Source organism: Phaseolus vulgaris, chromosome 3, assembly GCF_051622355.1.
Source record: "Phaseolus vulgaris cultivar YP4 chromosome 3, ASM5162235v1, whole genome shotgun sequence".
Classification (NCBI taxonomy): domain Eukaryota; kingdom Viridiplantae; phylum Streptophyta; class Magnoliopsida; order Fabales; family Fabaceae; genus Phaseolus; species Phaseolus vulgaris.
Window position 1 is genome coordinate 38,303,607 of NC_143500.1, and position 26,486 is coordinate 38,330,092.

The 26,486-nt window shown below is 33.9% G+C and overlaps 5 protein-coding genes and 1 non-coding gene across 7 annotated transcripts; 3 read left to right on the forward strand and 3 right to left on the reverse strand.

Moving 5' to 3' along the window:
• Nucleotides 1–1,384: 1,384 nt before the first annotated feature.
• LOC137807412 (DNA-directed RNA polymerase subunit beta) lies at nt 1,385–1,879 on the reverse strand. The gene is made up of 2 exons (XM_068608047.2): nt 1,631–1,879; nt 1,385–1,555 (listed from the first exon to the last, which is right to left on the reverse strand). The coding sequence occupies exons 1-2, from the start codon at nt 1,834–1,836 to the stop codon at nt 1,423–1,425; spliced, it is 339 nt and encodes a 112-aa protein (XP_068464148.1). The 5' UTR covers nt 1,837–1,879; the 3' UTR covers nt 1,385–1,422.
• Nucleotides 1,880–5,722: 3,843 nt separating this feature from the next.
• LOC137807414 (Transducin/WD40 repeat-like superfamily protein) lies at nt 5,723–8,455 on the forward strand. Its single transcript, XM_068608049.1, has 5 exons — nt 5,723–6,428; nt 6,635–6,704; nt 7,251–7,488; nt 7,763–7,836; nt 8,154–8,455. The coding sequence occupies exons 1-5, from the start codon at nt 5,818–5,820 to the stop codon at nt 8,205–8,207; spliced, it is 1,047 nt and encodes a 348-aa protein (XP_068464150.1). The 5' UTR covers nt 5,723–5,817; the 3' UTR covers nt 8,208–8,455.
• Nucleotides 8,456–9,494: 1,039 nt separating this feature from the next.
• On the forward strand, nt 9,495–11,400 carry LOC137807413 (ribonuclease H2 subunit C-like protein). Its single transcript, XM_068608048.2, has 3 exons — nt 9,495–9,847; nt 9,951–10,117; nt 10,986–11,400. The coding sequence occupies exons 1-3, from the start codon at nt 9,625–9,627 to the stop codon at nt 11,037–11,039; spliced, it is 444 nt and encodes a 147-aa protein (XP_068464149.1). The 5' UTR covers nt 9,495–9,624; the 3' UTR covers nt 11,040–11,400.
• Nucleotides 11,401–12,917: 1,517 nt separating this feature from the next.
• Nucleotides 12,918–13,001, reverse strand: TRNAL-CAA (transfer RNA leucine (anticodon CAA)). The gene has a single exon. It is a non-coding gene; the product is annotated as a tRNA-Leu (tRNA).
• Nucleotides 13,002–13,079: 78 nt separating this feature from the next.
• PRPL35 (Ribosomal protein L35) lies at nt 13,080–15,961 on the forward strand. The gene is made up of 3 exons (XM_068608050.1): nt 13,080–13,415; nt 13,495–13,611; nt 15,692–15,961. Exons 1-3 carry the CDS (start codon nt 13,179–13,181, stop codon nt 15,767–15,769), a joined length of 432 nt encoding a protein of 143 aa, XP_068464151.1. The 5' UTR covers nt 13,080–13,178; the 3' UTR covers nt 15,770–15,961.
• A 3,275-nt stretch (nt 15,962–19,236) lies between these two features.
• On the reverse strand, nt 19,237–26,043 carry LOC137807417 (autophagy-like protein). 2 transcript variants are annotated; one of them, XM_068608051.1, is made up of 5 exons: nt 24,026–26,043; nt 21,949–23,632; nt 20,987–21,207; nt 20,057–20,270; nt 19,237–19,845 (listed from the first exon to the last, which is right to left on the reverse strand). In XM_068608051.1, exons 1-5 carry the CDS (start codon nt 24,967–24,969, stop codon nt 19,447–19,449), a joined length of 3,462 nt encoding a protein of 1,153 aa, XP_068464152.1. In that variant the 5' UTR covers nt 24,970–26,043; the 3' UTR covers nt 19,237–19,446. The 2 variants fall into 2 exon arrangements, with proteins under 2 accessions (XP_068464152.1, XP_090156950.1); XM_090300824.1 differs by having other exon boundaries at nt 21,949–23,549; nt 24,026–25,889.
• Nucleotides 26,044–26,486: the final 443 nt, after the last annotated feature.

The window sequence follows — 26,486 nt, forward strand, 5'->3', positions numbered from 1 at the left end:
GAATCATTGATTCCTCACTAGAAATGTAAATTTGTTATTGTTATTGGAGTAATAAAGAGAAAAACCTATTGATACTAGTCAAAATATCTATATAACATTTGATCATACCCTATCACACTGTTCCTTTAAATCTTTTTAAAAAAAATATAAAAAATCACTTTCTCTACATGATTTTACAATATAATGTTCTTGTTTGTTGGTATACATTTCTTCTTGTATATTTGCAATGCAAAAATCATCCAAACATTCTCGTGGTAATATTTTTTTGAAATCTTGAGATGTTTTTGTTGTTTTCATCGACACAATGCTTTAAAGAATATAAGAATTAATAGAGTGTTGCAACCAAGGAACATGGCATGTTCCAAACCATTAATTATTAACTACATGTTTAGGTAAAATACCAACAATAAGAAACTTTTGCTTTTGTACTTAAGAGTCATCATTATGCTTTTGGAACAAGAATGATAGTTAGTATACTTTCAAAATATAAAAAATTAGAGATATGCTAGAATTTTACGACGTAATTAATATGATTTTTTCAAAAACATTAAAAATTAAATAGATATTGTTTTTATTATAAACTTCTGAAATTTCTTAATAACATGTAAGATTGATAATTCATATATACAAATTTTAGCTTTTAGAAAAAAATTATTTTATTTTTATTGATTATATATAAATAAATATTTTAATATTGTATATTTTAAACCAACCTTAGAATCAATCATTGCATTGCATTTAAGAGATATTGTCTCTTTTAAAATTCATAACTCTATTTTATCTTTAATGTATTTTAAAATTCATAACTCTATTTTATTTAAGAAATATTTTCTGTTTTAAAATTCAGAACTATATTTTATCTTTAAAAATATTTCGATGAATTAAAAGAAAAAAAAATTATATAAACAAACATTAACTTTTAAATATTTAGCATAAACAAGACCCCAATCAAGAATTAAGTGGAGAAAAGTTGTCTTTGAAACTCTTGTATATCAGAACAAAAATTTATCTTTCTAATCAATTTTCCATTTTCTTTCTTGAAAAACAAAGATACATCTTTGAAACCTCGTTTCATTACTACAGACGATGTCAATTGTAGTTATCTAGGTCCTATAGTCCAATAGTAAATCTAACTTTAAAGAGATTTTGAAAAATTTCTTTAAATCTATGAACTGGTATAGCAACTCCCCAGTGATTATTCAAGAAGCATTTCTTATGATTTTCTATTGATCATCCAAGTAACATTCTTTCAAACGTTTAGCATTTTTGGATCCTGTTGGTTCACCTTCCAACTCAGTTGGCTTAGAAGGATCTTACTCATATCCTAATTATGATCTGAGATTTAGATGAACTATCGTAGCCTATCGATTCAGTGTTTACAAGATTTTCAACCAAACTCACCACTTCATTCAGTTGAAAAATTCAAGAATTTGAGTCTGTGGGCAGAAAAAAAACTAGAAAAATACACAAGGGAACAACCAGAAAAGCTGCAACTTTAAGCAATTCTTCACTCTGTGGTGTTATTACTCCGATTCTGGACCAATCACCGCTGTACCTGAAACAACATTTGTGCATTAGCATGAATCAGAAGACTCAACCAGACAGAAAGAAAGCATACTAACTGACTTACCCGGCATCAATGAACCCTAATCCAAACATCCCAATGGCACCCCGAGAGATAATTGACTTAGAAATCCTCAGAGGAAAAAAGGGTCGCTGTTGGGGCTTACCATTCTCCTCAAAATCCTTCCTTTTTGCCAACGTTGTTCCAAATTTCCTCACAGGAACACAGTAATTGAGACACAAAACACCACACCTCGTACCAGTGACTACCATTTCCTCTTATCCACAGGCTTTCACAGTAACCAAAACATGTTAGTTTAAGTCACACAAACACAAAAGGTAGTTTCGTAATTTCCAACACGAGTCTCACTGAAAACAATTTTCACTTAATAAGTAGTTTTCTTTTGGTGATAATTATGGTTTTTTTTACGTGATGGAGTTATTTTTTTTGTTTTTATTAAAATGGGATTCGTTTTAAAAAAATTACAAACAAGTCGTGCTAATTTTAATTTTTTTTTTATAAAGTTTTCGTGTTAGGCATCACTATGCAACTTCTCAGTTAAGCTGACACCTCAAGTAACAACAATCATCTGCCATCACATGAAAAAATATTATTAAAAAAAAGAAAAAAGAAAGAAAATACAAAAATATGGGGGGATTAGACCAAAACCCATATGTTAACACAAACGATACATAGGTATATTATACCTATTCATAAAGAATTCTAAGAACAGACTAGCTGGGAGTCTATTATACCAATGAAAAGATTCTCTATGAATAAATCCTAAATTAGCCAACTTATCAGCACACGCATTCCCTTCACGAAAAATATGAGTTACCCTAAACCTGATTGTCCCACAAAAATTAAGACAAGTATTCCATCGATTCTAAAGCATCCACGGAACATTAGTCCTAGCAGTAAACGCAGCACAAACCAAGGCAGAATCACATTCAAGCCAGACATTAGTAAGTCCCATTTTTTGAGTTTCCTCCATAGCATGTATAACTCTATAAAACTCAGCAACCAAAGCAGTTTGAACTTTAAGAAACGCTGAAAAAGCACCAATAAATTCTCCCATACTCCCACGAAAAATACCTCCACAAGTAGCAAGACCAGGATACCCCCTAGCAGCCCCATCAGTATTAATTTTGACCCAGCCTGGTGAAGGAAATTCCCATCTAATAGGAAGAGGACGAAGAACTTTACCACTACGAGTCTTAATACCGAAAAACTTAATCACGTTGAAGTCCAACATATCATTCTTCATTGAAGCTTTAGACGAATTTCCCACTAGACAAGTTAAATCTTTAATTATCGAAATAGCCTTAGAAACCCCAATCTTATCCTGAAATCTAGCATAATTTCTCATACGCCATATCATCCATATAGAAAAGGTTATCACCGCAAGCTTAATCAATTTAACCAAAGGACTACCATCACTCTTAATAAAAGAAAGTATATCATCCTTATTAGAGAAATGAGAAGTAAGAAAAATTTGTCGTACCCAACTCCAAATATGCAATGCGTTAGAACATTCAAAAAATAGATGTTGAATAGATTCCTCTTGCTTTTCACAAAGCGAACACATAGAACATATATGCAAACCCTTATTCTGAATATGTTGATCTGTAGGAAGTCGCCCATGAAAATTTTTCCAGAGTACTAGAGTTTTGGAAGGCGGAATAGATGCAGACCAAATGAATTTACCCCAACCACCTGGAACTCCTGATTCCAAGAAAAAAGTCCTAGCCGATTTAAGAGTGAAACGACCAGACTCATTTAGAATCCAATTAGGAATATCCTGTTCCTCTCTAATCATGATATGATTAAAAAAAAGAGGCATTTGCTGTAAAGAGAAGGGAATATTCCAATCGCAACCTGTCCAAAATTGAGAGACTGTATCCGGAATGCTAACACCACCAGATAACCCTGCAATATTTGCTAAAGAAGTAGTAGAGCACCATTTATCATTCCAGAAATTAATAAAAGAACCTGTACCGACAGTCCAATAAGTATAGTCAAGTATGGTAGAATAAAATTGCTTAATTCCAGGCCAAAGAGAGGAAGATTTATAAACCGTTCAAAATTCATATTTTGATTTAAGAACCCTGGCTTTCAAGAGTAAAGACCAAGGTTTGTCGCTATAAGCAAAGTTCCAAGCAAGCTTAAGAAGATATGCATTATTTTCATGATGAAGATTAATGATATTCAAGCCTCCATCCTCAAGAGGTGAACAAATTTTCCCCCAATTAACGGTAGCAATACCTTTTTTCATAATATCACCAGTCCAAATAAAATTCCGACACCACTACTCAACTTGCTTAATAAGTGAAACAGGCCACTTATACATATTAAAACTATAAGCTAGAGATCCAGTAATCACTGTATTGACCAGCTGAATTCGACCCATCATGCTAAGAGATTTACCTTTCCAAGATGCGAGCTTCAATTTAACTTTATCAGCCAAAGGTTGAAGAAACCGACACTTTGGAGCACCAACAAAGATAGGCACTACTAAATAATGGAAAGGTAAACAACCATGACTATAGGAAAGAATATTTTGAATTTTGGTGACAAATCTTGGAGAATTATCCATGGTGAAGAAACTACTTTTAATTTGGAATGAAGAAACTACTTTTAATCTCTACAACGTCGCAATGAAGGTCTCTTCATTTTTTTTGGAATGTAAGAGGATTGGAAAACCACAAAACTGTGGAGATGTTGCTTAGTTTACTTAACCTACATAAACCTCTCCTGGTTTTTCTTGCTGAACCCATGATGTCGTACACTAATGCTTTCGACGTCCTTTTCAAATCTGTTAATATGCATTTGGTGACTACGACTTTATATACACAAATCGTTTTAATTTGACACGACTCTTCCATGTCATATTAACGTCGTGTAAAATTGACACGATTTCTGTCCTGTCATACCGAAATCGTGTCAACTTGGCACGACTTTTGTCACGTCATAATTTTTTTAAAAATTTTATTGTTTATATATTTGGTAGTAAGTTATGTAATGTTAAAAATTAATTTGATACATAATTTTCTAAGAGTGTTAGTTTTAAGGAACAAAAAATTGGATATATAATTATTTTTAAATTATTTAATTATTTCAAAATAATTACAAATTATTTATATTATTTGACTTATTTAAAATTTATATAATTATTTTTAAATTATTTAATTATTTCAAAATAATTACAATACTTATACCTTTTTATATTTTAATATAAATGACATTAAAAAAAATAAACAAGTTTAAAAAATGGATTATTTGAATTGTGATAAAAAAAATTATTACTTCAGACAAAAAAAATTAATAATTGTGATACACAATTATCCAATTTTTTGTTCCTTAAAACTAACCCTTTTAGAAAATCTAACCCTTTTAGAAAATTATGTATCAAATTAATTTTTAACATTACATAACTTACTACCCAATATATAAACAATAAAAAAAATTATGGCGTGGCAGAAGTCGTGCCAAATTGGCACGACTTCAGTATGACAGGACAAAAGTCGTGCCAAGTTGCCACGACTTCATTATGACATGACAGAGTCGTGTCAAATTGAGAGGATTTGTGCATATAAAGTCGTGCCAATTTGACACGACTTACCTAAACTAGTAATTTTTTTTAAACGGATCCCATTTTAGTAAAAACCAAAAAAAAAAAGTCAAAAATCGATAATTATATGTATTTTTTTCTCATTTTATAAAAAATATCCTATTTAATTTTATAATATTAATTAATTATTAATATTTTTGTATCCTTCACCATTTATTATAGTTCAGAAGATGGACAAGAAAGATAAATAGGAGACAAACTGATTAATACAGAAACCCTTCACTAAAGTTAGTAGAAGAGAAACTTGTCTTAATTACTTGTCCATCTATGACCATGTAATTTTTTTCAATGTAGTTATCTATCATAATTCTTTTATCATATTTTTAAATTCATATAATTAAAAGTCATAAAACTATGAGAAAATGAAAATTGTAAAATAAGTTCCGGGTTATTTTATTTTATATTTGAAAAAATTATATTTTAATTGTTATTTTACAATATTACAAAATATTAAATATAAAAGATAAAATATATTAAAAATTACATAGTAGATTTTATAAAAAAAGTATAAAATGTTGATTATATTTGTTAATTTTTGTGTAAAATATTCACTTGTAGAAGAAAACTAAACACTGGGTTTGGGTTTTGACCGGGTTGATACAGTTGCAGAGAAACCCTGGCAATGGCAGCTACGGCAATACACAGGTTCCCCCAATACCAATACGTAGACGCAGTCCGTTGGCTTCCTCAACTATCTCCATTGGATCGATTCGCGGTTCTAGCTCTATTTGACTTTGATTCCGATGTTTCCTCCATCCAAATCCACTCTCTCACCCCAAACCCCTTCTCCTTCCAACCCCAATTCTCATGGTCCTTGCCTTCCCGCATTTCCTCTCTCAAGACCTCGCTCTTCCTTCGGAAACCCCTCATCGTGGCTTCCACCGCCGCCGGCTCTCTCCACTTCCTCTTCGCCGATCCCTCTGACGACTCGCTCAACTCTGAGATATCGCTTCCCGAGGGCGCGCTGCATTCTGTTCCCGCTTCTTCCGTCGACCTAATGGATGGTGGCGTCGAGTGCGTCACCGCCGGGGAGGATGGGAAGGTCAACTTGGTTGGTGTTGGGGATTCGAATTTGAGTTACCGGAGGTTGTATGATAGCGGTGGTTTGGTGTCGTACACTGCGGCGAGGTGGGCCTCGACTGTGGAGTTTGCTACCGGTGGTTACGGGTTCAGCCTTCAGTGGTGGGACCAACGGAAACCGGGAGGACCTGTTTCTAATTTTAAGGGCAACTGGTAAGAGAAAAATGTTACCGAAGTGGAAGCGCATTTATTTCACCAGTGATTTGAGCATGGATGCCGTGGCTCTCTTGAACATTTTCTGAATTCCAATGATTACTAGTTCAGCATAGGCTAAACGTGTGTGTGATGATATACATATAGAAGTTTATTACTTTGTGTTAGAAATCTGCCTGATGGTTGTTGTGTAATTATGTTTGCAGGGATAAAAAAATGAGTTCAGGGATTGTGCACTCCATTGACATTCATCCATCACGGAAGCACACCTGTCTGGTGAGATGCTTGTATTCCACTTGTTATTTTGTGGATTTGATTATAAGATAACAAATACATGCCTCGTCAATGTTCATGCAAAGAGCTGGGGGATAGTTTTGGTTTTTAGATATAGTTTTTTCTCATTTGATGGCTGATGCTGTTGTTTCTTTATGCTCAGCAGTATACTTCTAGTTGAATGAATACAAGTATTATCCTGCTAAAGTTATGAATGTTGCATAATGCCAGGACAACTAAAATGCACTTCTATGATGTCTTGTTTGTTATTGTGCTTTATCTGCGATCTAACAAAATTTAAGGGTGGTTTAATGACATTATGGGAGCTGTTATCTGTCTTTCACTTCTGTTTTTTTTTTTTTTTTGATCAGCAGTCTTTCACTTCTGTATTAACAACTGCTCTGACATAAATGAATAAAAGAATGAATGATAGTTGATTTTTTTTGTATAAGATTTTAATAAATCAAACTGGCGGTTTGGAGCCTTAGAGGTGCTTAGTGCTTTTTCTTGTATGCCGCTGACATTTCTGGGATTATAATATATTCTCAGGCTGGTGGCTCCTTGGGTACTGTTTTTGCTTGGGATCTTAGGTGGCAGCAACAGCCAATTATGCTTTCTGGTGCAGGGGCTGGGACTGGGGTTGGCAACTCTATGGTCCAGTCAATATCTGAAAGTGAGGTTTGGGAGGTTCAGTATGACCGTTGCATAAAATCAAACACTTCATCAACCCGGATCTTACCTTCCATGATCTGCTCAGAGGATGGAATTCTCGCTGTGATTGAGCAAGGTATACATGTTCATTGCAATTTGCAGCATGTTAAAGTGCAATTTACGGTCTGTTTACAAGTCAGTGGAACCAGAAAATTTAGGAACAATTTATTTTTTTCTTAATGTTCTGTTTTCATTGCTTATATTTTGCTTTTAATTACAAAAATATCACCTTATTTTCGTTTTGTTTTCAGTTTTCTAATATTTGTACAGGAAACAGTAAAAATGAAGTGGCAATTTTGTAATTTGAACTAAGCTAACATTTGGTGCTTCTGTGATGTCTGATTGTATAGGCGAGGAACCTGTTGAGCTTCTAGCTGAAGCTTGTGCAATCAACAGCTTTGATATTGATCGACATAATCCATCTGTAAGTCGCTGACAGCTAATATTCTTTGCATTACTATTATGACGGAATTATTTTGTTATTTCTTTTAGCTCTTAATTTTTCGTTTCTTACAAATAGATCAGGTGTGCTTGTTTCTTCATTGTCACACCTATCCTTGGTTGCTAGGAAAGTGTGAAACCAAATCCTTGGATTGGCATCCAAGGATTTTTGAAATGGAGAAACAAACACATTGTAAATGGTTTTTGTTAAAATTAATAAAATAGAAATGTTAGAAAGAGAAAGTGAGTAAAAGATGTAAGTGGGAACTTCCTTTCTGATGGTATACGACTACTATGCAGGATGTGATATGTAGTTTAGAATGGGAAGCAGTGGCCATATTGACAAGGCAATAACATTCAGAGTTTCTACCATTTGGTGGCTTGAATTTCAAAAAGGATAAGTTTGCAACTGATACGAGGAGTGGAGCTTTTAACGGACTATTTGTGCTTTTTATGTATTCCAATGTTCTATTCCTTCTGTAAAGCCATTTGCACGCAAATGGATTTTGGGATTGTACAATATGTAGCATTCGTAAAAGTGACTCATAGAAGCAATTCCTACTGTCACCAGAATTATCTAGAATGCATTCCGTTGCTGCTAATGATGGTGGGATATTTATCCTGGATGTCACTGCTTTAACCTGATCACATAAAACAAGAGTTGAAACTGCAATTCCATAGTCAGTGCTCTTTAGAGAGTGTCCTTAAGTTGAGCAAAAGCTGAATTTATTTTATGCATGATATTCCTTTATGGACTTGCCCTGTCAGGTCAATTACCATCATAAATAATTGAAGAGCAAGGTATCCGAGTTTTGGATTTTTATTTATTTGTTCGTTTGAAATGAGATGTTTCCAAGAAATGCGCAGGTGAACACGAGGATTTTTTTTTTTAATTTATGTTTGGAAGAAAGAATGAAAACGCACAGAATTGAATTACATATTTTCATTTTTTGATCTTGTGAATTCTTCTCCAAGAAATTGATGTGAAGCCCACCCATTTTCTGCACCATCTCTTCCTTTTTACTCCATATTATCTGCAACAAACAAACCAATAAAGTAAGGAAGATAAATTCGTGATAGCAGTAACATGTTACATGTATTTGTTGAATTCTAAATAAATGAAAGTGATAGTATTGTTGTATAGCTTGAATGCCCTGAATTATTTAGCTCTTCCCTTTTAAACTGGAAGTGAGATTGTGATTATATGTATTATATTTTTATTGAATTTTATGTGATAAGAATACTGATTATACAAGGTTAGTCTTGTTTTTTTTTAAGTTTTATCTATGAATTATGAAATATATTTTTAATTTATTTTTTTGTACCGTGTTTTTTTATAATTTTCAAATTCTAAAAATATATTAAATTTTTAACCAATCACTCCTAATTACGCAACAACTACTTATTCAACTCAACTGAGAGCAAGATATAACAAACTCAACTTATTCGAACTTTTTTTCACTATATTAAAATTAGTGGTATTTTAATTTTAATTTTTTTAGTTTCAGACTTCACTACAATTTGTTAATTTTATTTTTAAATTACTCATCTAATTTGATTTTCTTAAAGTAACTTAACTTTAATTAATTTTGGCTAAGTCCTGTTTGATTTGGGAGGGAATAAGAAGAGGAGGGGAAAACAGAGGAAGAGGAAAGAATGTTAATTAAAAATTGGGGTTTGATTTTAGCGGCAAAATCAAAATAGGCGCGTCCAGTGTTGTATCTCTCTGAAGGGAATCCAAAGAGTGTGGATTGGAAGAGCAAAAGCCGAAATGGAAAACGCCACTGTAGATCTTAAGCCACACGGAGAAGATCTGAGCGGCCGCGTTCATCAACTCCCCTGCTGCGTCAAGCACGACGGTCCCGCCTCCGTTTCACACTACTTCAAACCCAAACACAACGGCGTCTCTGACGAAGGTTTGCCATTACAAGAAGCGCATTTCAGAGGAAGGTTACTCCAGGGAACCACTCTCCAACTTCCTCAGGGTTACTCTGGTATCTCTCTCATATTTATTTGTTAAATTTAACCGTTTTTTGTTGTTGACAAAAAATGATGCAAATGAATGAATGTTTTCTGCTCCTGTGTGTGGCTCTGTAGGTTTTGTTTTGGCTAAGAAAACTTCGCCTGCATCCTCTAAACAAAACTCGAACTCTTGGGACACCAAAGCAACTTTTCAGGACATAACCTATTGGAACCATGACTACGTTCCTTCCCATAACGATGAAATGTTCCGAGCTTTTCATTGGCTTACTGTTGCAAAAGCTGTAAGTCGTTTCTGAATCACTATGGGAGTGCGGTAGTTTGATTTAGTTATTGGACATTTTGGTTAGATCAAAACTCAGTATTTACTACTTGTACAATGATGAATTTTTCAGTGTTATTTTTCTTCATTATGCATTGGAACATTTGGGGTGCGTGTATTTGCTTGCCATATATGTGGGAAATTGCTTCTTGATTATATCTTGTGAGGTCTGCTGCAAAAAAGTGTAGTTATCATTCAAAATTTTGTCTCCAATCATACAATGTTAATCTAGAAATTAGTTACGAGTGTTAGCCTAAATCTTGTTGAGTTGTGACTTGTGTAGACGTTAAGGGGATTTTGCTTCTTGGATGTCATTTGTGGAGGCTGGTAGCTTGGACTTGGAACGTCTCCACCTGATTATCTAAAGGAATTGTCCAGACACACATATTGCTCTCTTAATTTCCGATTCCAGAACTTTGTCCTCTCTGTTTAGAAACTTAAATTGTTTGCATGCTAGGACTTAGGAGGCAGAGAACAAGGTAACCCATGTATTAGCGGCTTAGTCTCTTAGGCATGGAAGTTCTTGTTGGGTAGAGGATGCACCACCAGAAGCTAAAATTATGGCCCTTCTTCATGCACTGTCTTTTGAATTTCAGCAAATTCATTCAAAATTTAAAGTAAATAAAATGTTGATGGGAACGAAGAGACTTGTACTTAAATGATTCTGTTTTGTTGTTTGTCAATTATTGTGTGTATCCCATTCATTGCATCTAATAGTAGCATATGACAAATAAATTCATTCAAAAGATATTATAAATAGAAAAATTAGTGTTAACTGCCAAGGTTTTTAAGTTTACCTTATCCTTACTATATATTTGCTTGTGGTGCAGCTTCATGATCCTGTGACACCTGAGGATTTATCTTCGTCATCTTTTGCACTCTAGAGATGGACTACACTGCTTATGAGATGCTGTATCTGTTTAATTTACTCAATTTAGAGCTGTAATATTTGTTTTTTAGTTTTTCATTTTCATTGTCTCCAATTATTCAAATCTACTGTAGTGCTTCCCCTTTGACAGAAAACTATCCATTTTTCTCTATGTTAATACTATTTGTCTTCATTTACGAAAGCATGCTGTCTGCAAATGCCCGTCATGTCTAGTCTCTTTCTAGAAGGAGGCAACCTGTAGTATCCACATCCATTGGAGTTCAATATTTGGATGCAGAAAAGCGAACAGGAGTTTGAAGACTCAGGTGATGTAGCTTGTGAATGATTCTATGAATGAAAAGTATTGTGTCTCGGAAGTCTGCCCCGTTACATTTTCTATTCCGTACCTTCCACTATTGTGAACTCGTATTAACTTCATTTTTTACTTGGAAATAACATATTAACTATGTTATACCAACTTATGTTTTTGTGCTGGGGAGGGAAGAGTTCTGACAGCATGCGAAAAGGCTGGAACTTCAAATTTAAAAATTATAATTTTCTTTTAAACTCAGACATCATTGTGAACTATGACCAGAATTATAATTTGTTTACAATTCCTTAGCTTTTAGACAACTTTTCTCTTTGCCGGGACTGATGCCTATAAAGATGACAGAATGGAGCTGGTTGAGAGTTTCCATCGGGAAAAAAGTGTTCCTAATAATGATATTTGTCCAGTATAATTAGTCATATTTTCATGCTTTTGTAGAGTAACGTTATAATACCCAATGCAATATCGTACTCCATGGGGGTTTTGTTAGTTTTGCACGTACTACCATTCATTCCTCTTGAAATTCCATGCATAAATGTAAAATCTTGTAACCATTCCTTGTCATTTGAAGCCCCTGGACGATTGGGTGTGAGGGGAATGTTTGCATTTTGTTAAGCTAAGCGATATGCCTGTCAGATTTTGTTCCTTATCCGACCTTTATCTTGTTTTTCTCCCTCAGCATCTTTTAATTACTTTTGTTGGATTGAGGAGAAAATTTAAGTGAGAGAATTTGAAGTGATTGAAAGGAAAATTTTGGATTGAGAAATATTAGTCTACATTTATGAAGAAAGTTTATCGAAGTTTTTGAGTGATGTGTTGGTGGTATGAAAGTTTATGAATGACTTAAATTTAAAATAATTATAAACAATTTAAAATTAAAATATATATATATATATTAATTATTAAATTTTAAATTATTTTTACTATTATAATTATTCATTTTATTATAATATAAAAATATATATTAAGTATTATACTTATATTTATATAATATATAAATTTTATATATAATCAATTTATATATAATTAATTTAAAAAAAAACAACTTTCTTCACAAATATCTTCACAGAAATTTGAAAGAATAAAAATTATCGTTTTTGAAATTTTATAAATATTTTTCTTATTTTTTTCAACTTTCCCTTCAATTCAATACTCTAGTTCACTCCTTTCTTTCCCTTTCTCTTTTTAAAGATACACCCTTCCTATTGCGGAATTGGATTTGGTGTTGTCTTTTTCTAATTTTAGTTAAAATGTACAAGTCTAACTCATTTTAGTTTCTTAGTTTTGATTTGTGGGAGACAAGTCTTTCAAGCATTGTTTAGTGCTTTTTATGGGTATGTGGTGCTTTTTATAAAACATTTAAGAAGTTTATATTGATTTTTTTATAATACTAATCTTAAATTGACAACTATGTATTAAGTAAAATGTATTATTTTACCAGTTAAAAAAAATTACATTATTAATTTTGATTAAAGAATATTTAAAACATCAAATTATATAGGTTCATATTTATTTTAATACACGATGATCTACACTTTCAAGAAAGAGAAAAATCACAAAAAGAAATGTCAGAAGTGGGATTTGAACCCACGCCCTCTTTCGAAGACCAGAACTTGAGTCTGGCGCCTTAGACCACTCGGCCATCCTGACTTTGTTGTCAAATGTGATGAAATAATGTATATATTTATAACTATTAAATATTACAAAGTTATAAATTAAAAGAAATTGTGATGAGGTGAATGTGAGGGAGAAAAAATTGAGTAGAACTTCTTTATCCATAAACCAGAACTTTGGCTTCAACGAACCTCACCTCACCTCACACTGAAGATGGCTACTGTGTCCTTGGGACTTTTATCTTGCTCTTCTTCTTTCACTCGTCTCTCTTACACTTCAGTTCGATTCCCTGCATTGAACAACACCAACTTACTCAACCTTAGTTCTTCAGCTTCCATCTCCGCTCCACTTCTTCGCCAAAAGCTATGCACAGCTCCTTCCCCTCTCTCTCCAACACTTCGCCCTCTCACCATTGTATCCGCTAAGGGCTACAAAATGAAAACCCACAAGGTCTCTTTCTCTCTCTTTCTCTATTTTTCCCACTTCATTGGGGTTTTTCGAAATTGAATTTGGTTCATGGATGATTAAGGCATCGGCAAAGCGGTTTCGGGTGACGGGGCGTGGCAAAATTGTCCGTAGAAGAGCTGGCAAGCAGCATTTGCTTGTCAAGAAGAACACCAAGCGCAAATTACGACTCTCCAAAATGGTTAGATCATGTTTATCGTATTATCCTCCTCTCTACTTTCTCCTTGCTTAAACCAATCAACTCAATGTTCCCATCGCACTTTTCAATACCCCTTTTTAGTGAATTCTCTGGGATTCTGTGATGGCCAATGACTGGTTAGATTGTTCACCTAGTTGCCTTTGGGCTTGGTTGTGCATTGTGTTAGATTTGCTTGTTTGGACCGCATTTCATTAGAACTTGACAACCTTAGTGTGTTTGCTAGTTTCTTTGCTTTGGTTTTAATTGTGAGATTAGAAGAATAGGGTTGCTTTTGGGACATCAAAGCAAAAATTGGAGGGTCAATTCCGTCTTCTAATATGCTCTCCCATTTCACAAGAAGATAAACTCAAGATTAGATATATATTTGGATACTGTTTCCCATCTATACTTATAAAAGAAATAAATAAATAAAAAGAACAAAACCTTCTCCATAAACTATGGCTTAGGTACATATAAATTAAAAATCTTCTTTTGGAAAAGTTAATACGAGAAGTAGAGAAGTTTATTTTGTTTTCTTTCTTATTTTCTTCTGTTATAAGTGCTTTGAGAAAAATATGTTTATTGGTAATAATTCAAATAGTTCAAACAATTCAAAATAGTTTAGTTTGGTTCAGTTCACTCAAAATATATTGTCCAGTTTATTTCTTCTAAACAAGTATACAGTTCAATCTAGTTTTTTCTGAAAAACTTTTAGAGTCCAGTTCACTCAAAATATATTGTCCAGTTTATTTCATCTAAACAAGTATACAGTTCAATCTAGTTTTTATGAACCACTTTTAGAGTTCAGTTCAGTTCATGCATTTTGTTCATCCTTATTTAATGGATGTCATATGGTAGTTTGTTGCATTCAATGTCTATATGTTTATAAGCAAATTTTATCTTATGCGTCAATTTTTTGGAAGAAAGAGCTTGCAACAACTAATAAGTTCAAAAATACTCAATTCAACCTTCCCCCTCCCTTTTCTATGAAATGTTAATCCATTTTTTTCTTGATGAATTCTAATTTTGTGCAATGGGACATTCACCAAATATCAAATTCAAGTTTTGAATGCTTATTTCTTGGGTCTCCTACATGTGGACTTTGTCTGTAATGGGTTTCTTCTGTCAGAAAATTATTGTAGAGTCCTACTAATGAGTGCTTTATGGGAATTGGTTAAGGAATAATAAAAAGAAAGCTTTATAAGAAGTCATGATGGGGGCGAGGGGTGCACTCCTAACACTTCCCTGTCAAAGCTTTCCATATTTAATTCTTTAATCAATGTCATTCAGTTGTTAGCATTCTTGATCATTGTTTGTATGATAATCTGAAATTTCCTCTGTAGAGATGTTGTAAAAAACTCTGCAAAGGTGCCATTCTATTCAGAAGTAGCTATTTTATTTTGAGTGTTCTGTGTAGTGTATAATTGAAATTTGGAGATTGTAACATAGTTTTCAACTTGATGATATGTATGATGAACAGCCTTTTGGAGCATCTGATATTCAAAGCATGTCATTGATTATTTTTTTGTCCTCCAAGTCAGAGCTTGCATAGCCAAAGTCTCAGTCACTGTCACTGAACTGCCTTGAGCAGTTTATTCCAAGTTGCACATGCTCTGTACTCATTTCAAAATCCTAATTTAACAAAGCATTCACGATTTTCTTGTCCAATATCAACAAAGATTTACTTCTTCAATTTTATCTGATAAATTAATGTGAATACAGCTATCCATAAATTGCATGCATGAAAGTGAAGTAGTATGCAACTTTATAAGCTGATTGAAATTATCAATTGAACTAATATTACCGTTGCTTATTTGAATTTATTACTTTATAAGAGATAAAATGAATACCACACTGATTAGGAAAATCCTATGGGGCTTCTTCTCATCTTGAACTAGGGACTTCTACCTAATCCATATCCATCTCAACAGCAATTGAATTTCTAGAATAACAGCTGGATTCAGCTGTTATGCTTGTTGACCTTGAGTTATTTTTACTAAAAGTTTTGGCTAGGATTTGGACTATTTTATTAAATTATGGGATTGGTTTTCTCGTGTCTTAATCTTTTTATCATCTTGCACAGCACCCGGTCAGCAGGAGCGACTATGACAACGTAATCGGAGCCTTGCCATATCTGAAAGTAAACAGAAATGCTAAATAGATGTCGTGTTTGTAAAACTGAGTCAAAAGCCTAGCTGTGTTTAGTCGTGAATTGTGACGCCTCCAATCTGCTTTCAAATGAATACAGTTTGTTTTGGCTAATTGAGACTTCAGTATCTTCAGAATGTGATTCACCTTCCTGTGTCATGTAACAATTGGTATTTATTGACATCCCAGTATTGCTATTTGTTTACCATCTTCCACTTTTTCTCTGCATTTGTTTGGCAAGCCGTGATAAATCATGTGAGCATCATAATCTATTTGGTGAGTTAAGTAGAATGAGGAATATTAACAAACTACTCTACATTACTTTGTTTTCAGATTACTATTTACTGTTATGTGATATACTTATGTATGTGGAATCTATCATATGAATTCTATCTAATAATGAAGAGTGGTTAAAGTGTGTAGCTAGCATTTTTTTACTTCACATATTTGATAAGTTGAAACAAGGTGTTCCGGGTTTTTACTCTAGGGTTTCAAATTATTAGTTTACAATATGATAAGTGAATTTCTCAGGATGTGCAATTTTCTTAATTTTTTTTGCATGAAGTTCTAATTCAGGTTATTGCTAAAGAAAAATTAAGCTTGCTTCTTGCTTATATCTTGATTTTTTTTTTCTTTTTTTACGATGTAATGAAGGATCTTGAAAAAAACTGCATACTTGCTAATCATTGACAAGGGATATTAACAAAATTACTTTTAATACATTCTTTTAAAAATACTATTTACTGTTAGATGGAATTTACTCAATAATTCTATCTAATAATGATGCAAAATATGGTGTAGCTAGCTTTTTTTAAGTAAAACTTAAGTCATACACAGTTCATCATTGTTTTAACGAGGAATATAGTTGATAACTTGAACCTGGGTACTGTGTTTTTCCTTTCATGTAAAGTATCCAATTATATTTTTAATATATATTTTTTATTGATTGAGATTCATTGAACGTTATAAATTCAGTATAAAGATTCTTTCTTGATTTTGAAGTTTTTAATAAAGTTAATTAATAAAAAATAATGTTTCTAGCATTCTTCTTAAAAGTTCTTTAAATTTTAATTAATCCCAGTCAAATGTGTGTTTGCGTAGCTGTACATTTGTTTTTTTATACACGAAATTTCATTTGAAGATATCAAATTAAGCTTTCTTATTGCCGATAACTTTAATTTTCATTTTATTTTATCATCTAAAGTGGTATGCTTTGAAAAGTAAAATGCATAGTTAATGATCATTGATAAAAAAATAATAATCATTAATAAAATTTCCAAAAAATATCATTAATAAAAAAGGATAGTAAAAAATTATGATGCACGGAGTACCGTTCCTTAATCAGCAAAACGGTACGGATTTTTTTTGCGAAAATACGGAAAATAATATCTATTTTATTGTTATGTTCAATTAATAAAATATAAAAGCCGTTCCCATATTTTCTCTATCTTAAAAACAGCTCTGAGAATTTTATACAGAAAAAAAGAAAATGATTAAAAAGGAATACGATTTGATAGTACATATACCATACTTCTTTGTCCATCACCATTCCTTCTCGTATTGATATTTTGCACTATCTTTTCAAAATCTTGTTTACGACGTAGAATATAATATCTAATCTAATTTTTGTTTTACTAATATATCTTACTCTAACATCTTAATTAAAAGTGATCTTAAAAAGACTTCATAATTTAAATTTTAGGAAGAGATATAAAGAAATATTTTAAAGATCTCGAAAATTCCCGCGCTGAAAGATTCACGCGCCATTGATCACTTGCACGCGCTGGACCTCAGAAGCATGAAGAATGTTTTGTTGTGTTTCCGCGAATTGCGAACCCAATCCAACTAAAACAAAAGTTCCGTTTTCTCGTGTTTGGTTTGATCTTCTCCGCGTTTTTCTCACTTTTTAAGGGTTTTTGCGATATACGAACGTTTCGATTTGTAATCCGATTCAGCATTTCATGCTCACTTTGATAACTTCCTTTTGTTCTTGTGCATGTTTCTAAAATCGTTTAGCAATGGAAAATAGTACATCTTCCGCTTCTCCGCCCCAGTACTACTTGATGAGCCTAGCCCACTGGGAAGAACCCTTTGCTATTACATTTCATACAGATGAAGCTTTCTCAAGGGAATATTTTTATTGAAATATACACAATGAAAATTTAAGCTCCGGTTTCAAAAAGGGAAGTCTTAGGCTCTGTCGAAAAGCTTAAGGCTTAAAATTTCCTAGCTTCGCTTTTAAGAATTGCTTCGTGGGAGGTATATTTAACTACGTGTATCAAGAATTTTAGGAAAGTGTTATTTTCATTGAGTTTTAAATCAAGGATCTCTTTGTGAAGTTCTTGCTATTGGCAAAATGTTACTTTGCTAAACGAAAGCTAGTTTGGGAAGTTCTTGAAGGTGAACTAAAGAGCAAAATGGAAATCCAGTGGTCAGATATCATGGCACTTAAGGCATATTGTTCTGATACGGGACCTAGCTCGTTGACTAGCTGTAATTTATTCTCATGCCTCTGCATATAAGCTACTTTGATTGTTCTTTTACAATACAATGATACAAACACATGTTTGGTTGAATGTTCATTTTCATTTTCATTGAATTATTGGTGTGTTTGTGTATTGAAAGCATACACTATGGTAAACAACATCAGATTTTAGTGATGAAGAGGCTAGCAAACACAGGTATATTCTTTTCAGCCTTCTGATGTGTGGATGTGAGCTCAACAGTAAACAAATCGTGCGTATATCATGTGTAAGAATCCGGGATTTGCATTATTTCTTGTTTTTTAACAACCCACTGGAAGGTAGGTATGTTGTATTAGAAGATAAATGAATTTCACTTTATGTATAAACATGTCTTATTATCTCAAGGTTTGTTCTACAAAGTTTCTCTCTTCAGTTTCAAATATAAAATTTGATTTTCAATATAAACAAATAATTTTTTTTTTAACTTAATACTATCATAAGAGCAACTTTTTATGAAAACTTTATTTTCAATGGTTATTGTACTGGAGATGTAAAAGTTTTAAATTAAATTTGTTCAACTAAATTAACTACTTTTTATGGTGAATCAACTTTTTATCATACTTGAGACTGGAGGTTAGTGGATATCCTCGTACCTGACTTTATATTAAAGGAATGTCATCAGACTGAGATGTGTGCCACCTGGAGATATTTATATGGCAATAAGTTGTTAGGTTTGTTAGGTGGGGGGAACTGTGGCTTCAGAACACTGACCATAACCATGAAAGAGCATTGTTACAGCGACTTAAATCAAGTGGATTTGAAAAGTACTTCTTGCAAAAAAAGAAAAAAGCTTTCACCCACCAAGAAACATTTAACATTTAGTATTAATAGTTTAGTTATATTTTTCAACTTTTATCTTAAAATACTAATATATATATAACATTATTAAAATGAATTCTAAATTAAATTTCTTTTTAGATATCAAAATATCATTTTTGGAAAAGAGCACCAAAAGTCCAAATAAAAAGTTGTAAATAATATTCACAATCTATACAAAATATCATAAAAGGTTGAAATATTTACAGAGGAAGATTGAAACTAAATTGGTTTATCAGCTGTACAAATGGTTAAACCAGCCATAATGAAAGAGCATTTGGACTTTGAATGTAGTTTATGTACAATTGAATTCTTCCATCACGTCTAATCTGCCAGGGATGAAGCAGGATCAGGAAGGAGAGGATGAATGAATGGTGGTATCAGGTAACATGGCTACTGTCACTAGGAAATATTCACAGCCAACAGGGAGACCGTATGGGTTTGGAGTTGATCCTGAATTCAAGGTCAACCAGTCAGTCCCTTTTTCAGGGGTAAATTTATCAGCCCTATCATGCTCAGGCCGAGGCGGTGCCGCCTTCACAATCTGGCGTTCGATATGCACAATTTGTCCAACAATGTAGTTAGGTCTGGTTGGAAGATGTTCTGCAAACAGGGCTACAGATTCATCAGATAAGTAATAATTAGAGCAGTTCCTGGTAATTGCCTCATAGTAGCCAGCTGAAGTGAGCACAAAGGCAGCTATCTCATGAACTTCCAGGCAACCAAAACAAATCTTCTCTTTATTTGCCTGTACAAAAATCACAAGCAGAATATAACTCAATCCAGAATTTTCAAATGGGTAGAAAATACAGTAAAAAACCATCCATGCAATCAAGTGATCATCAGGCACTGGTTTGTAGATAAAAACTAGCTCATCATCTCGAAGGGTCAAACATTTTACTGTCACGTTAAGAAAACAAGAAGCTAATAATTACCGTAAACTGAGGATAATAAATCACCTGTTTCTCAAGTTGATGCTTATTGTAATAAGTTTTGACCTGGTCTATTTTCTCCTCCAATTCTTTCCGAAGCTGTTCATTAGCAGCTTCCGTTCTTGAGTACTTCTCATGCAGCTCTTCCCGGTGCCTAGATAAGAAACTGACTTTATCGGCCAAGACACGAATACATTTTCGGAACTCAGCAATATCATCATCATCTCTGTCATTAGCAGAACTGAAAAAAGAGAAAAATGTTCCAATCATCCTTCTTAGTCGCAATTCATTGAGAATGAATATAAAATATTACTGGAAAGCACATCAGTCTAAAACAAAGGCCTGGAATCTTCTCCATTTCATGAAAAATAACAAGGACATTTGTTGGGAATATTTATATCAGAATCCCATCCAAGCAAGAGAACAAAAGGAGCGAAAACTGTTTACTCAATTGTAGAAACTCTCAAAACGTCAAACTATCAATGTGATTGCGGAATGAATTCCTCTATTATAGATAAGCTCATTACCATCAAACTTCATGAATGAACATTTCTACTACTCCCTCCGTTCTTCTTTAACTCTTTTAAGGTGCATGAACTTAGAAATACAATAAAATTTCTTGATTTTAATAAAATAGTTGTATAAATTCCTATTTTACCTCTTTCCCTATTCCCCCGCACCACACACAATAAATACATGTGTAAATCACTTAAAAATTAGAAGACATAAAGGTATAATCGATAAAAGAATAAGTAATGTAATTTTGAACTTCATAAATGACAGATAAATAGAAATAAAATTTTTTGAAAATCTGAGAGTCGAAAAGAAACAGAGTACTAAAATATGGGCCTTATTTCAAATTCTAATAAGTGAAAAAGTTGCGTTCATCACTACAAGTCTACCACCATAAAATAAATCGTTTTATCTTTGGGAATGGGCATAGTTTAAGGAAATTACTTGGCCAAAGACTGCGCCAAATTACGTAGGGAATCTGCAAAACCAGCCACACCACCGGGAGAATAAACACAGGTCTTGAGTCTTTCAAAAAAGCTGCGCATTTTAATAACAGATGCACGTAGTGAACTATACTCTGAGGCCCTCCTGTCAGCAGAACTTTTTTGTGTCTGAGCTTCCTCTCTTGCTTCATGCAAACAATTTTCCAAGTGAGCACAATTCATCTGTAGTGAAAGTGGAAAAGTACATTAGAATATAAAAGGCAAGCACAATACTGAACCAACACTGTATATTAAGTTAATGAAGCTTAGCCATTGTGGAAAAAAAAAATCAACATGTACACTTCATTCATCCAATATCCTTCTAATCCTACACAAGGCTTTGAACGAAATTCTCAATTCACCATACGAATTCAACTTCATCTCAAATCCAATATCCAAAAGGATTAATAAAGAAACTTAATTTGGTTTCTTTTTACCAAAATACCCAACAGATTTAAAACATGTATCTACAGAAGACTCTTGCCAACTGCCAAGAGTCAACTAAAACTCCGCATGGCATTATAGAACAACAAAATTAATGCATAAATTGCTTGGGAAATTTGCTATTAGTAATACATCTATAATCATTTTAATGGATCTATTGAAACTAAAATACAACAAGAAAGTGGTGTCGCAAGGCAACAGCAATATAATGATAAAAAAAATTCTTTATTTGGTTTTTGAAAGAATAATTTTGAACACCTTTCAGAAGAATAACCAATAGAATGCATGCTTCTGTAATGTATGAATCGAAGGAAGAAAACAGGGACAGAAATTAGAAACTGAAAAACGATATTAAAATAGCCAAAGTGAGAGATATCAATAAACAGATAAATAATAAATAGTTTAGGAGAATTACAAAACAGAATTAAAAAAAAAAATTGCAACCCTAAAATGATGGGTATGATTCAACTCCACAATTACCTGAGATTCATCAAGTAGTTTTTTACTTGCTTCCAGCTCCCTTTTGAGCACAACAACATCCTCCATAACATTTTTAAGCTTGGTTTCAGTTTCATTCAATTGATTTGACTTATCTGCAAGTGCACTTCGTAGTTCCAACAAAACATTATCATCATTTACATTGGATTCCGAATCTTGACAAACTGTGGAGTCACAAGGTACAAGGTCATGTGACACGGGCATGTTCTCACCAGTAGAACTGTGTGTTAATGACATGCCTAATTGTCCAATTATCTTGTCTTTCTTATCTTTATCAGCACTTTGTGTTTCTTCCCTATGATGCTCCATCATAGATGAGTCCAACTGTGGGTTCTGAACTCCAGAGGAATCCAACATGTTTTCATCCACCCCATCTAACACTTTACCAGTATGTTCTGTAAACAAACCAAGCTTTGCATCCAAGGAACTTGAGATGCATGAAACCTCATCCATGGGCTCAGAAGTAGATATAGAAGGCATGTGAGCTTCCCCGCTGATAGATTCTGACTTTATTTCCTTCCCAGCCACAAGGGGAAAGTCAGTCACATCATTTACATTGGAATTTTTCTGCCCCAGCATATACTGATCAGACAATTTCTGCTCCAATTCTTGAATTCGTTTCTCATATGACATACATTGCATCTGCTTCATCTTAAGCATGGACTGAATATGTTTAATATATTCATCTTTCAAATGCAAAGCTTCTTCTGTCTTTTCTCTAGCATTTTTTACTATATTATTCACCCTTTCATCATCCAATGACTCATACTCTACCTCGGGACAGAGTGAGCATATTAAAGCTATTCTACCAGCAAGCTCAGCTTTCAGTTTTGCATTCTCAACTTCCATCTTGCAGGTTCCAGCAATTTCAATCAATTCACTGCCATCTGGCAAGCCTTCAGAATCATATCTCTCAATTGAGTCAGCAGCAATATCTACATCCTCAGTCAAATGAGAGCTATCACTACTTAAAGCAGTTGAACCTTTAAAGCTTCCTAGCTTCTCCAGCTTGGAAGTTACTCCTGTTAGATATTCAGGAGCATAACGATCCACGTCTGATATGTCAATATTAAGCAGACTACCATCAAACGGAGCTATATTGACATCACACTGGTTCGGACTGTCGAACAATCCCATAGATGTTAATACTTCTTTAGGCATGCATGAACTATGAACTCTCAAAAACTCCTCTCGTCTTCTAAGCTCGGCCTCACGTTTTATAGCTAGTCTTTCAGCCATTTGCCCAGCCATGCCCATGTACAGCTTCATTGAAGCTTTTCGTCTCACTATTTCTGCAAGGCAAGCTCTGTATGCTGCACCAATACCATGGAACAACTTTAAATCCCCAAACAAACCATCCTGACGAGCCATTGCCTCTTTAAAAACAGGGAACTGTAGCTTCTGATCTTTGATGAGATAAGAAACGTAAGTTATGTTTCGTGTGTAATTGTGCACATAGGTATTCATTTCATTCTTGTTTTCCTTGCAAAAATCTAGTAGCTTTGAAATTGCACGATCACAAGCCTGCATTTTGGGCAGGTGATTTTTATCATGAACATCGTACATAGGACCCAAGGCTGAAACTGCATCATGAGGACGAAGTGAGGAAGACAATTGAGAGGATAGACAATCATCTACCAGTTTCTTTACAGTGTTAACATCTTTGCTGCAAAAATCCCGTAAAAATATAATTGATAAGATGTTCTGATAACATTTGACATGATGAAAATATCTCAGAAGACAAGTGATATAAATTAAGTTACAAATTACAATAATCATTAAGTACAGCAAGTATTATTCCATTAAGTACACGTTAAATAATCAACAAGGAATGGATAAAGAACTTTGCAGAAATGGTGCTTAACTATTTCAGGCCTGCTAAGTGCTAACACAAAATATGACAAGTTGAGAACCAGATTTTGAATAATGAAGTCATGAGAGAAGTGACAAGTTAAAAACAGGATGCCTTATCAAACTTGGTATACACATTAACCTTCGATCCTTCGTCAACAAGACAGCACACAAAAAATAGTTGAAAAATGTTAATATAAAAACTTACCTCAGAGATTGCATGATACTCTTTTGTTCATTTATATATCTCTGGTGTTCTTTAATTGTTTGCTCTACGTTCTTGATGGGCAAGAAAGCCCTGGAGGACAATAATTCCTCCGCCCGACGCTTCACTTCCCCAAAAGTCTGCTTAAATTGTGACACTTTATTCTCAAACTGCTTGTGGGAGCTGGCGCAATTCTCCAGTGACTTCCTCAAGTTTTCCTCCTTGACCAAATCCAGTAAGCATTTGCGATTAGCAGTTTGCAAAGCAGGGTGGAGTTTTATGGATCTTAGTTTCTCGACATTCTTCCCAAAATTCACCAAAAGATCAGAATGCAACCTGTATTGTTGCATATAACGTTTCATAAAATCCGCATAGCTTTGGTTAATCATTCGATAATACTGATCCAGGTTACCCCTTGCAACCTCCACTGCTCTTTCTTGGACCATCTGTTCTCTCCAAAGTCTATTACAATGCTCATATTTCATCAAAGTACTACTATAAATAGCATTCCCCCGATGATAATGGTACCTGAATTGCCGCTCATAAGAAGGTAAAGCCTTCAGAGCAGGATCTGAAGCATCATCGAGAGGGTGTGGATCATGGGAGGATGCCGGCGATGGAGGCTCCAAATGACTGGGAATATCAACTTGCTCCGGCGGTGGAGCCGACGAATTGTTTTGAAGCCTTGCTTTATTGAATATGAACACCTCCTTCTCCTCAGATGGAAGCTTGTACAAAGATAGCGGCCGATGTGATTCCAGCTTCATATCCAAACAAAGAACAAGCTGATCACTGAAATTTATCCCAGTAACAGACTCAATAGACCTCATAACTGCCTCAACAAGTGTGTTTTCATTGCAATCCAACTCAAAAGAGTGTCCATTCTCAGCAATATGAACAAGCAACTGGCTCTGATGGACTACACTTCCAGACACGCTGCCACTCATCTTCTCCACCAATCGACGCAAGAATGAATCACAATCCCTTTCTCCACCAAAAAATTAAACCAATCAAAACCAAACAAAGGGTTCAAATCACACCCCCACCAATAGCTTAAACACGGAAGAACACCAAGGCAAATCCAGCATAACCTTTTTTTTACCACACAATTTTACACTTCACCCGATAAAATTTATAGAAAAGGAACAAGGACAATTAGGAACCTAATAAATTCTCAGATTACTGTATCCGGAAAAGAGTCCAACCAACGGAAGAAGAAAACAAACAACCAAACAAATTTTACGCTAAATTTTCGAATGAATTAATGAATCAATTCAGCCCTTAACACTGCAACAACAGCTCAACTTTGCACATACCCAACAGAGATATTCGCGGAAAGACACGAACTTTAACCTCGGATCCCCTCGAAAACCCTAGTTAGAAGCACCCCAACTCGGAAAACAGACCCACGTGAGCAACAATCAACGAGGCCGAGACTAAAACACCCCTTATCGTTGTGAAAAGGCGACAATGAAGAAAATGCCCCAAAAGAGACGAAGCTATCAAACCCCAAAAACAAGGGCGAAGAAAAAACCCGAATTACACCCCACCAGGAACCCGGTTCGTGAAGGAAAGTGAGAATCCAACAAGTGATAGCGCATATATAACAAAATTGAGAAGTACAGAAGAGTCTGTTTGGTTGTTGAGGGAAAAGGGTATGGCGAAAATCTTGGAGTGATTAAGAAGAAGATGGTTAGAAGAAGATTACGTGGAGATTTTGATTTTCCAGAATCTCGGCTAAGCAGAAGAACAAGGCTACCACGAAACCCCCCCTTTTGATGATTTCTTAGAAATCAATCACTGCATCAACTAATTTAAAATTATACCGTTTCTCTCTCTTCCCGTCTCTCTCTCTTCCTATGCATTTATTCTTCTCTTTTCCCCATCTTTGTTTTATAGATTCCACACAGAACCTTCTGCGGGAAGTAACTCTCGCATAACAGAAGCTCTCTCTCTCCTCTCTCTCTCTCTCTCTCTCTTGCCTCAACGTTTGGAAGGATTGAAAAAGCAGACACTGTACTGAATTGTTATATATATCACATCGAATTATAGAGCGTAATCGGCATTTAATAACTGATCACTTTTAACTTTAGCCATCATAATCATTTAACATGGTTATGCAAAGATTAAGATATATTGCACCGACTACTGTTAGTTTTTTTTTTTTTTTACCCGAAAAAACGTTAAGGTAATAATAACGCTATTTTGTTTGGATCTCTTTGTTTAGCAAATAACTCTATCTGTTCTTTATATTTTTACATAAATCTCTATCTGTTCATGTATCCGAAAAAAGAAATTCTGTTATTTTTTTTTTAAGGAAATAAAATCTCACTGTCAACTTAAGCACAACGCAATAACTAATTATTATAATAACTAAATATTGTCGTTCTAGCTTGCGCTGACCAATAAATTAGAATAATTTTCAACTGCATTTATTTTTAGAACTTAGTACCTATTTACTCTA

Excerpts from the sequence above, each read along its gene's own strand:
- LOC137807412 (XM_068608047.2), bottom strand. The coding sequence starts at position 1,836 with ATGGTAGTCACTGGTACGAGGTGTGGTGTTTTGTGTCTCAATTACTGT. Across the intron at positions 1,556-1,630 it reads TTAGGGTTCATTGATGCCGG|GTACAGCGGTGATTGGTCCA; the intron begins GTAAGTCAGTTA and ends ATGTTGTTTCAG.
- LOC137807414 (XM_068608049.1), top strand. The coding sequence starts at position 5,818 with ATGGCAGCTACGGCAATACACAGGTTCCCCCAATACCAATACGTAGAC. Across the intron at positions 6,429-6,634 it reads TCTAATTTTAAGGGCAACTG|GGATAAAAAAATGAGTTCAG; the intron begins GTAAGAGAAAAA and ends TTATGTTTGCAG. Across the intron at positions 6,705-7,250 it reads CACGGAAGCACACCTGTCTG|GCTGGTGGCTCCTTGGGTAC; the intron begins GTGAGATGCTTG and ends ATATATTCTCAG.
- LOC137807413 (XM_068608048.2), top strand. The coding sequence starts at position 9,625 with ATGGAAAACGCCACTGTAGATCTTAAGCCACACGGAGAAGATCTGAGC. Across the intron at positions 9,848-9,950 it reads ACTTCCTCAGGGTTACTCTG|GTTTTGTTTTGGCTAAGAAA; the intron begins GTATCTCTCTCA and ends GTGGCTCTGTAG. Across the intron at positions 10,118-10,985 it reads GGCTTACTGTTGCAAAAGCT|CTTCATGATCCTGTGACACC; the intron begins GTAAGTCGTTTC and ends CTTGTGGTGCAG.
- PRPL35 (XM_068608050.1), top strand. The coding sequence starts at position 13,179 with ATGGCTACTGTGTCCTTGGGACTTTTATCTTGCTCTTCTTCTTTCACT. Across the intron at positions 13,416-13,494 it reads ACAAAATGAAAACCCACAAG|GCATCGGCAAAGCGGTTTCG; the intron begins GTCTCTTTCTCT and ends TGGATGATTAAG. Across the intron at positions 13,612-15,691 it reads AATTACGACTCTCCAAAATG|CACCCGGTCAGCAGGAGCGA; the intron begins GTTAGATCATGT and ends CATCTTGCACAG.
- LOC137807417 (XM_068608051.1), bottom strand. The coding sequence starts at position 24,969 with ATGAGTGGCAGCGTGTCTGGAAGTGTAGTCCATCAGAGCCAGTTGCTT. Across the intron at positions 23,633-24,025 it reads AGTATCATGCAATCTCTGAG|CAAAGATGTTAACACTGTAA; the intron begins GTAAGTTTTTAT and ends GGATTTTTGCAG. Across the intron at positions 20,271-20,986 it reads TTGGCGCAGTCTTTGGCCAA|TTCTGCTAATGACAGAGATG; the intron begins GTAATTTCCTTA and ends CTCTTTTTTCAG.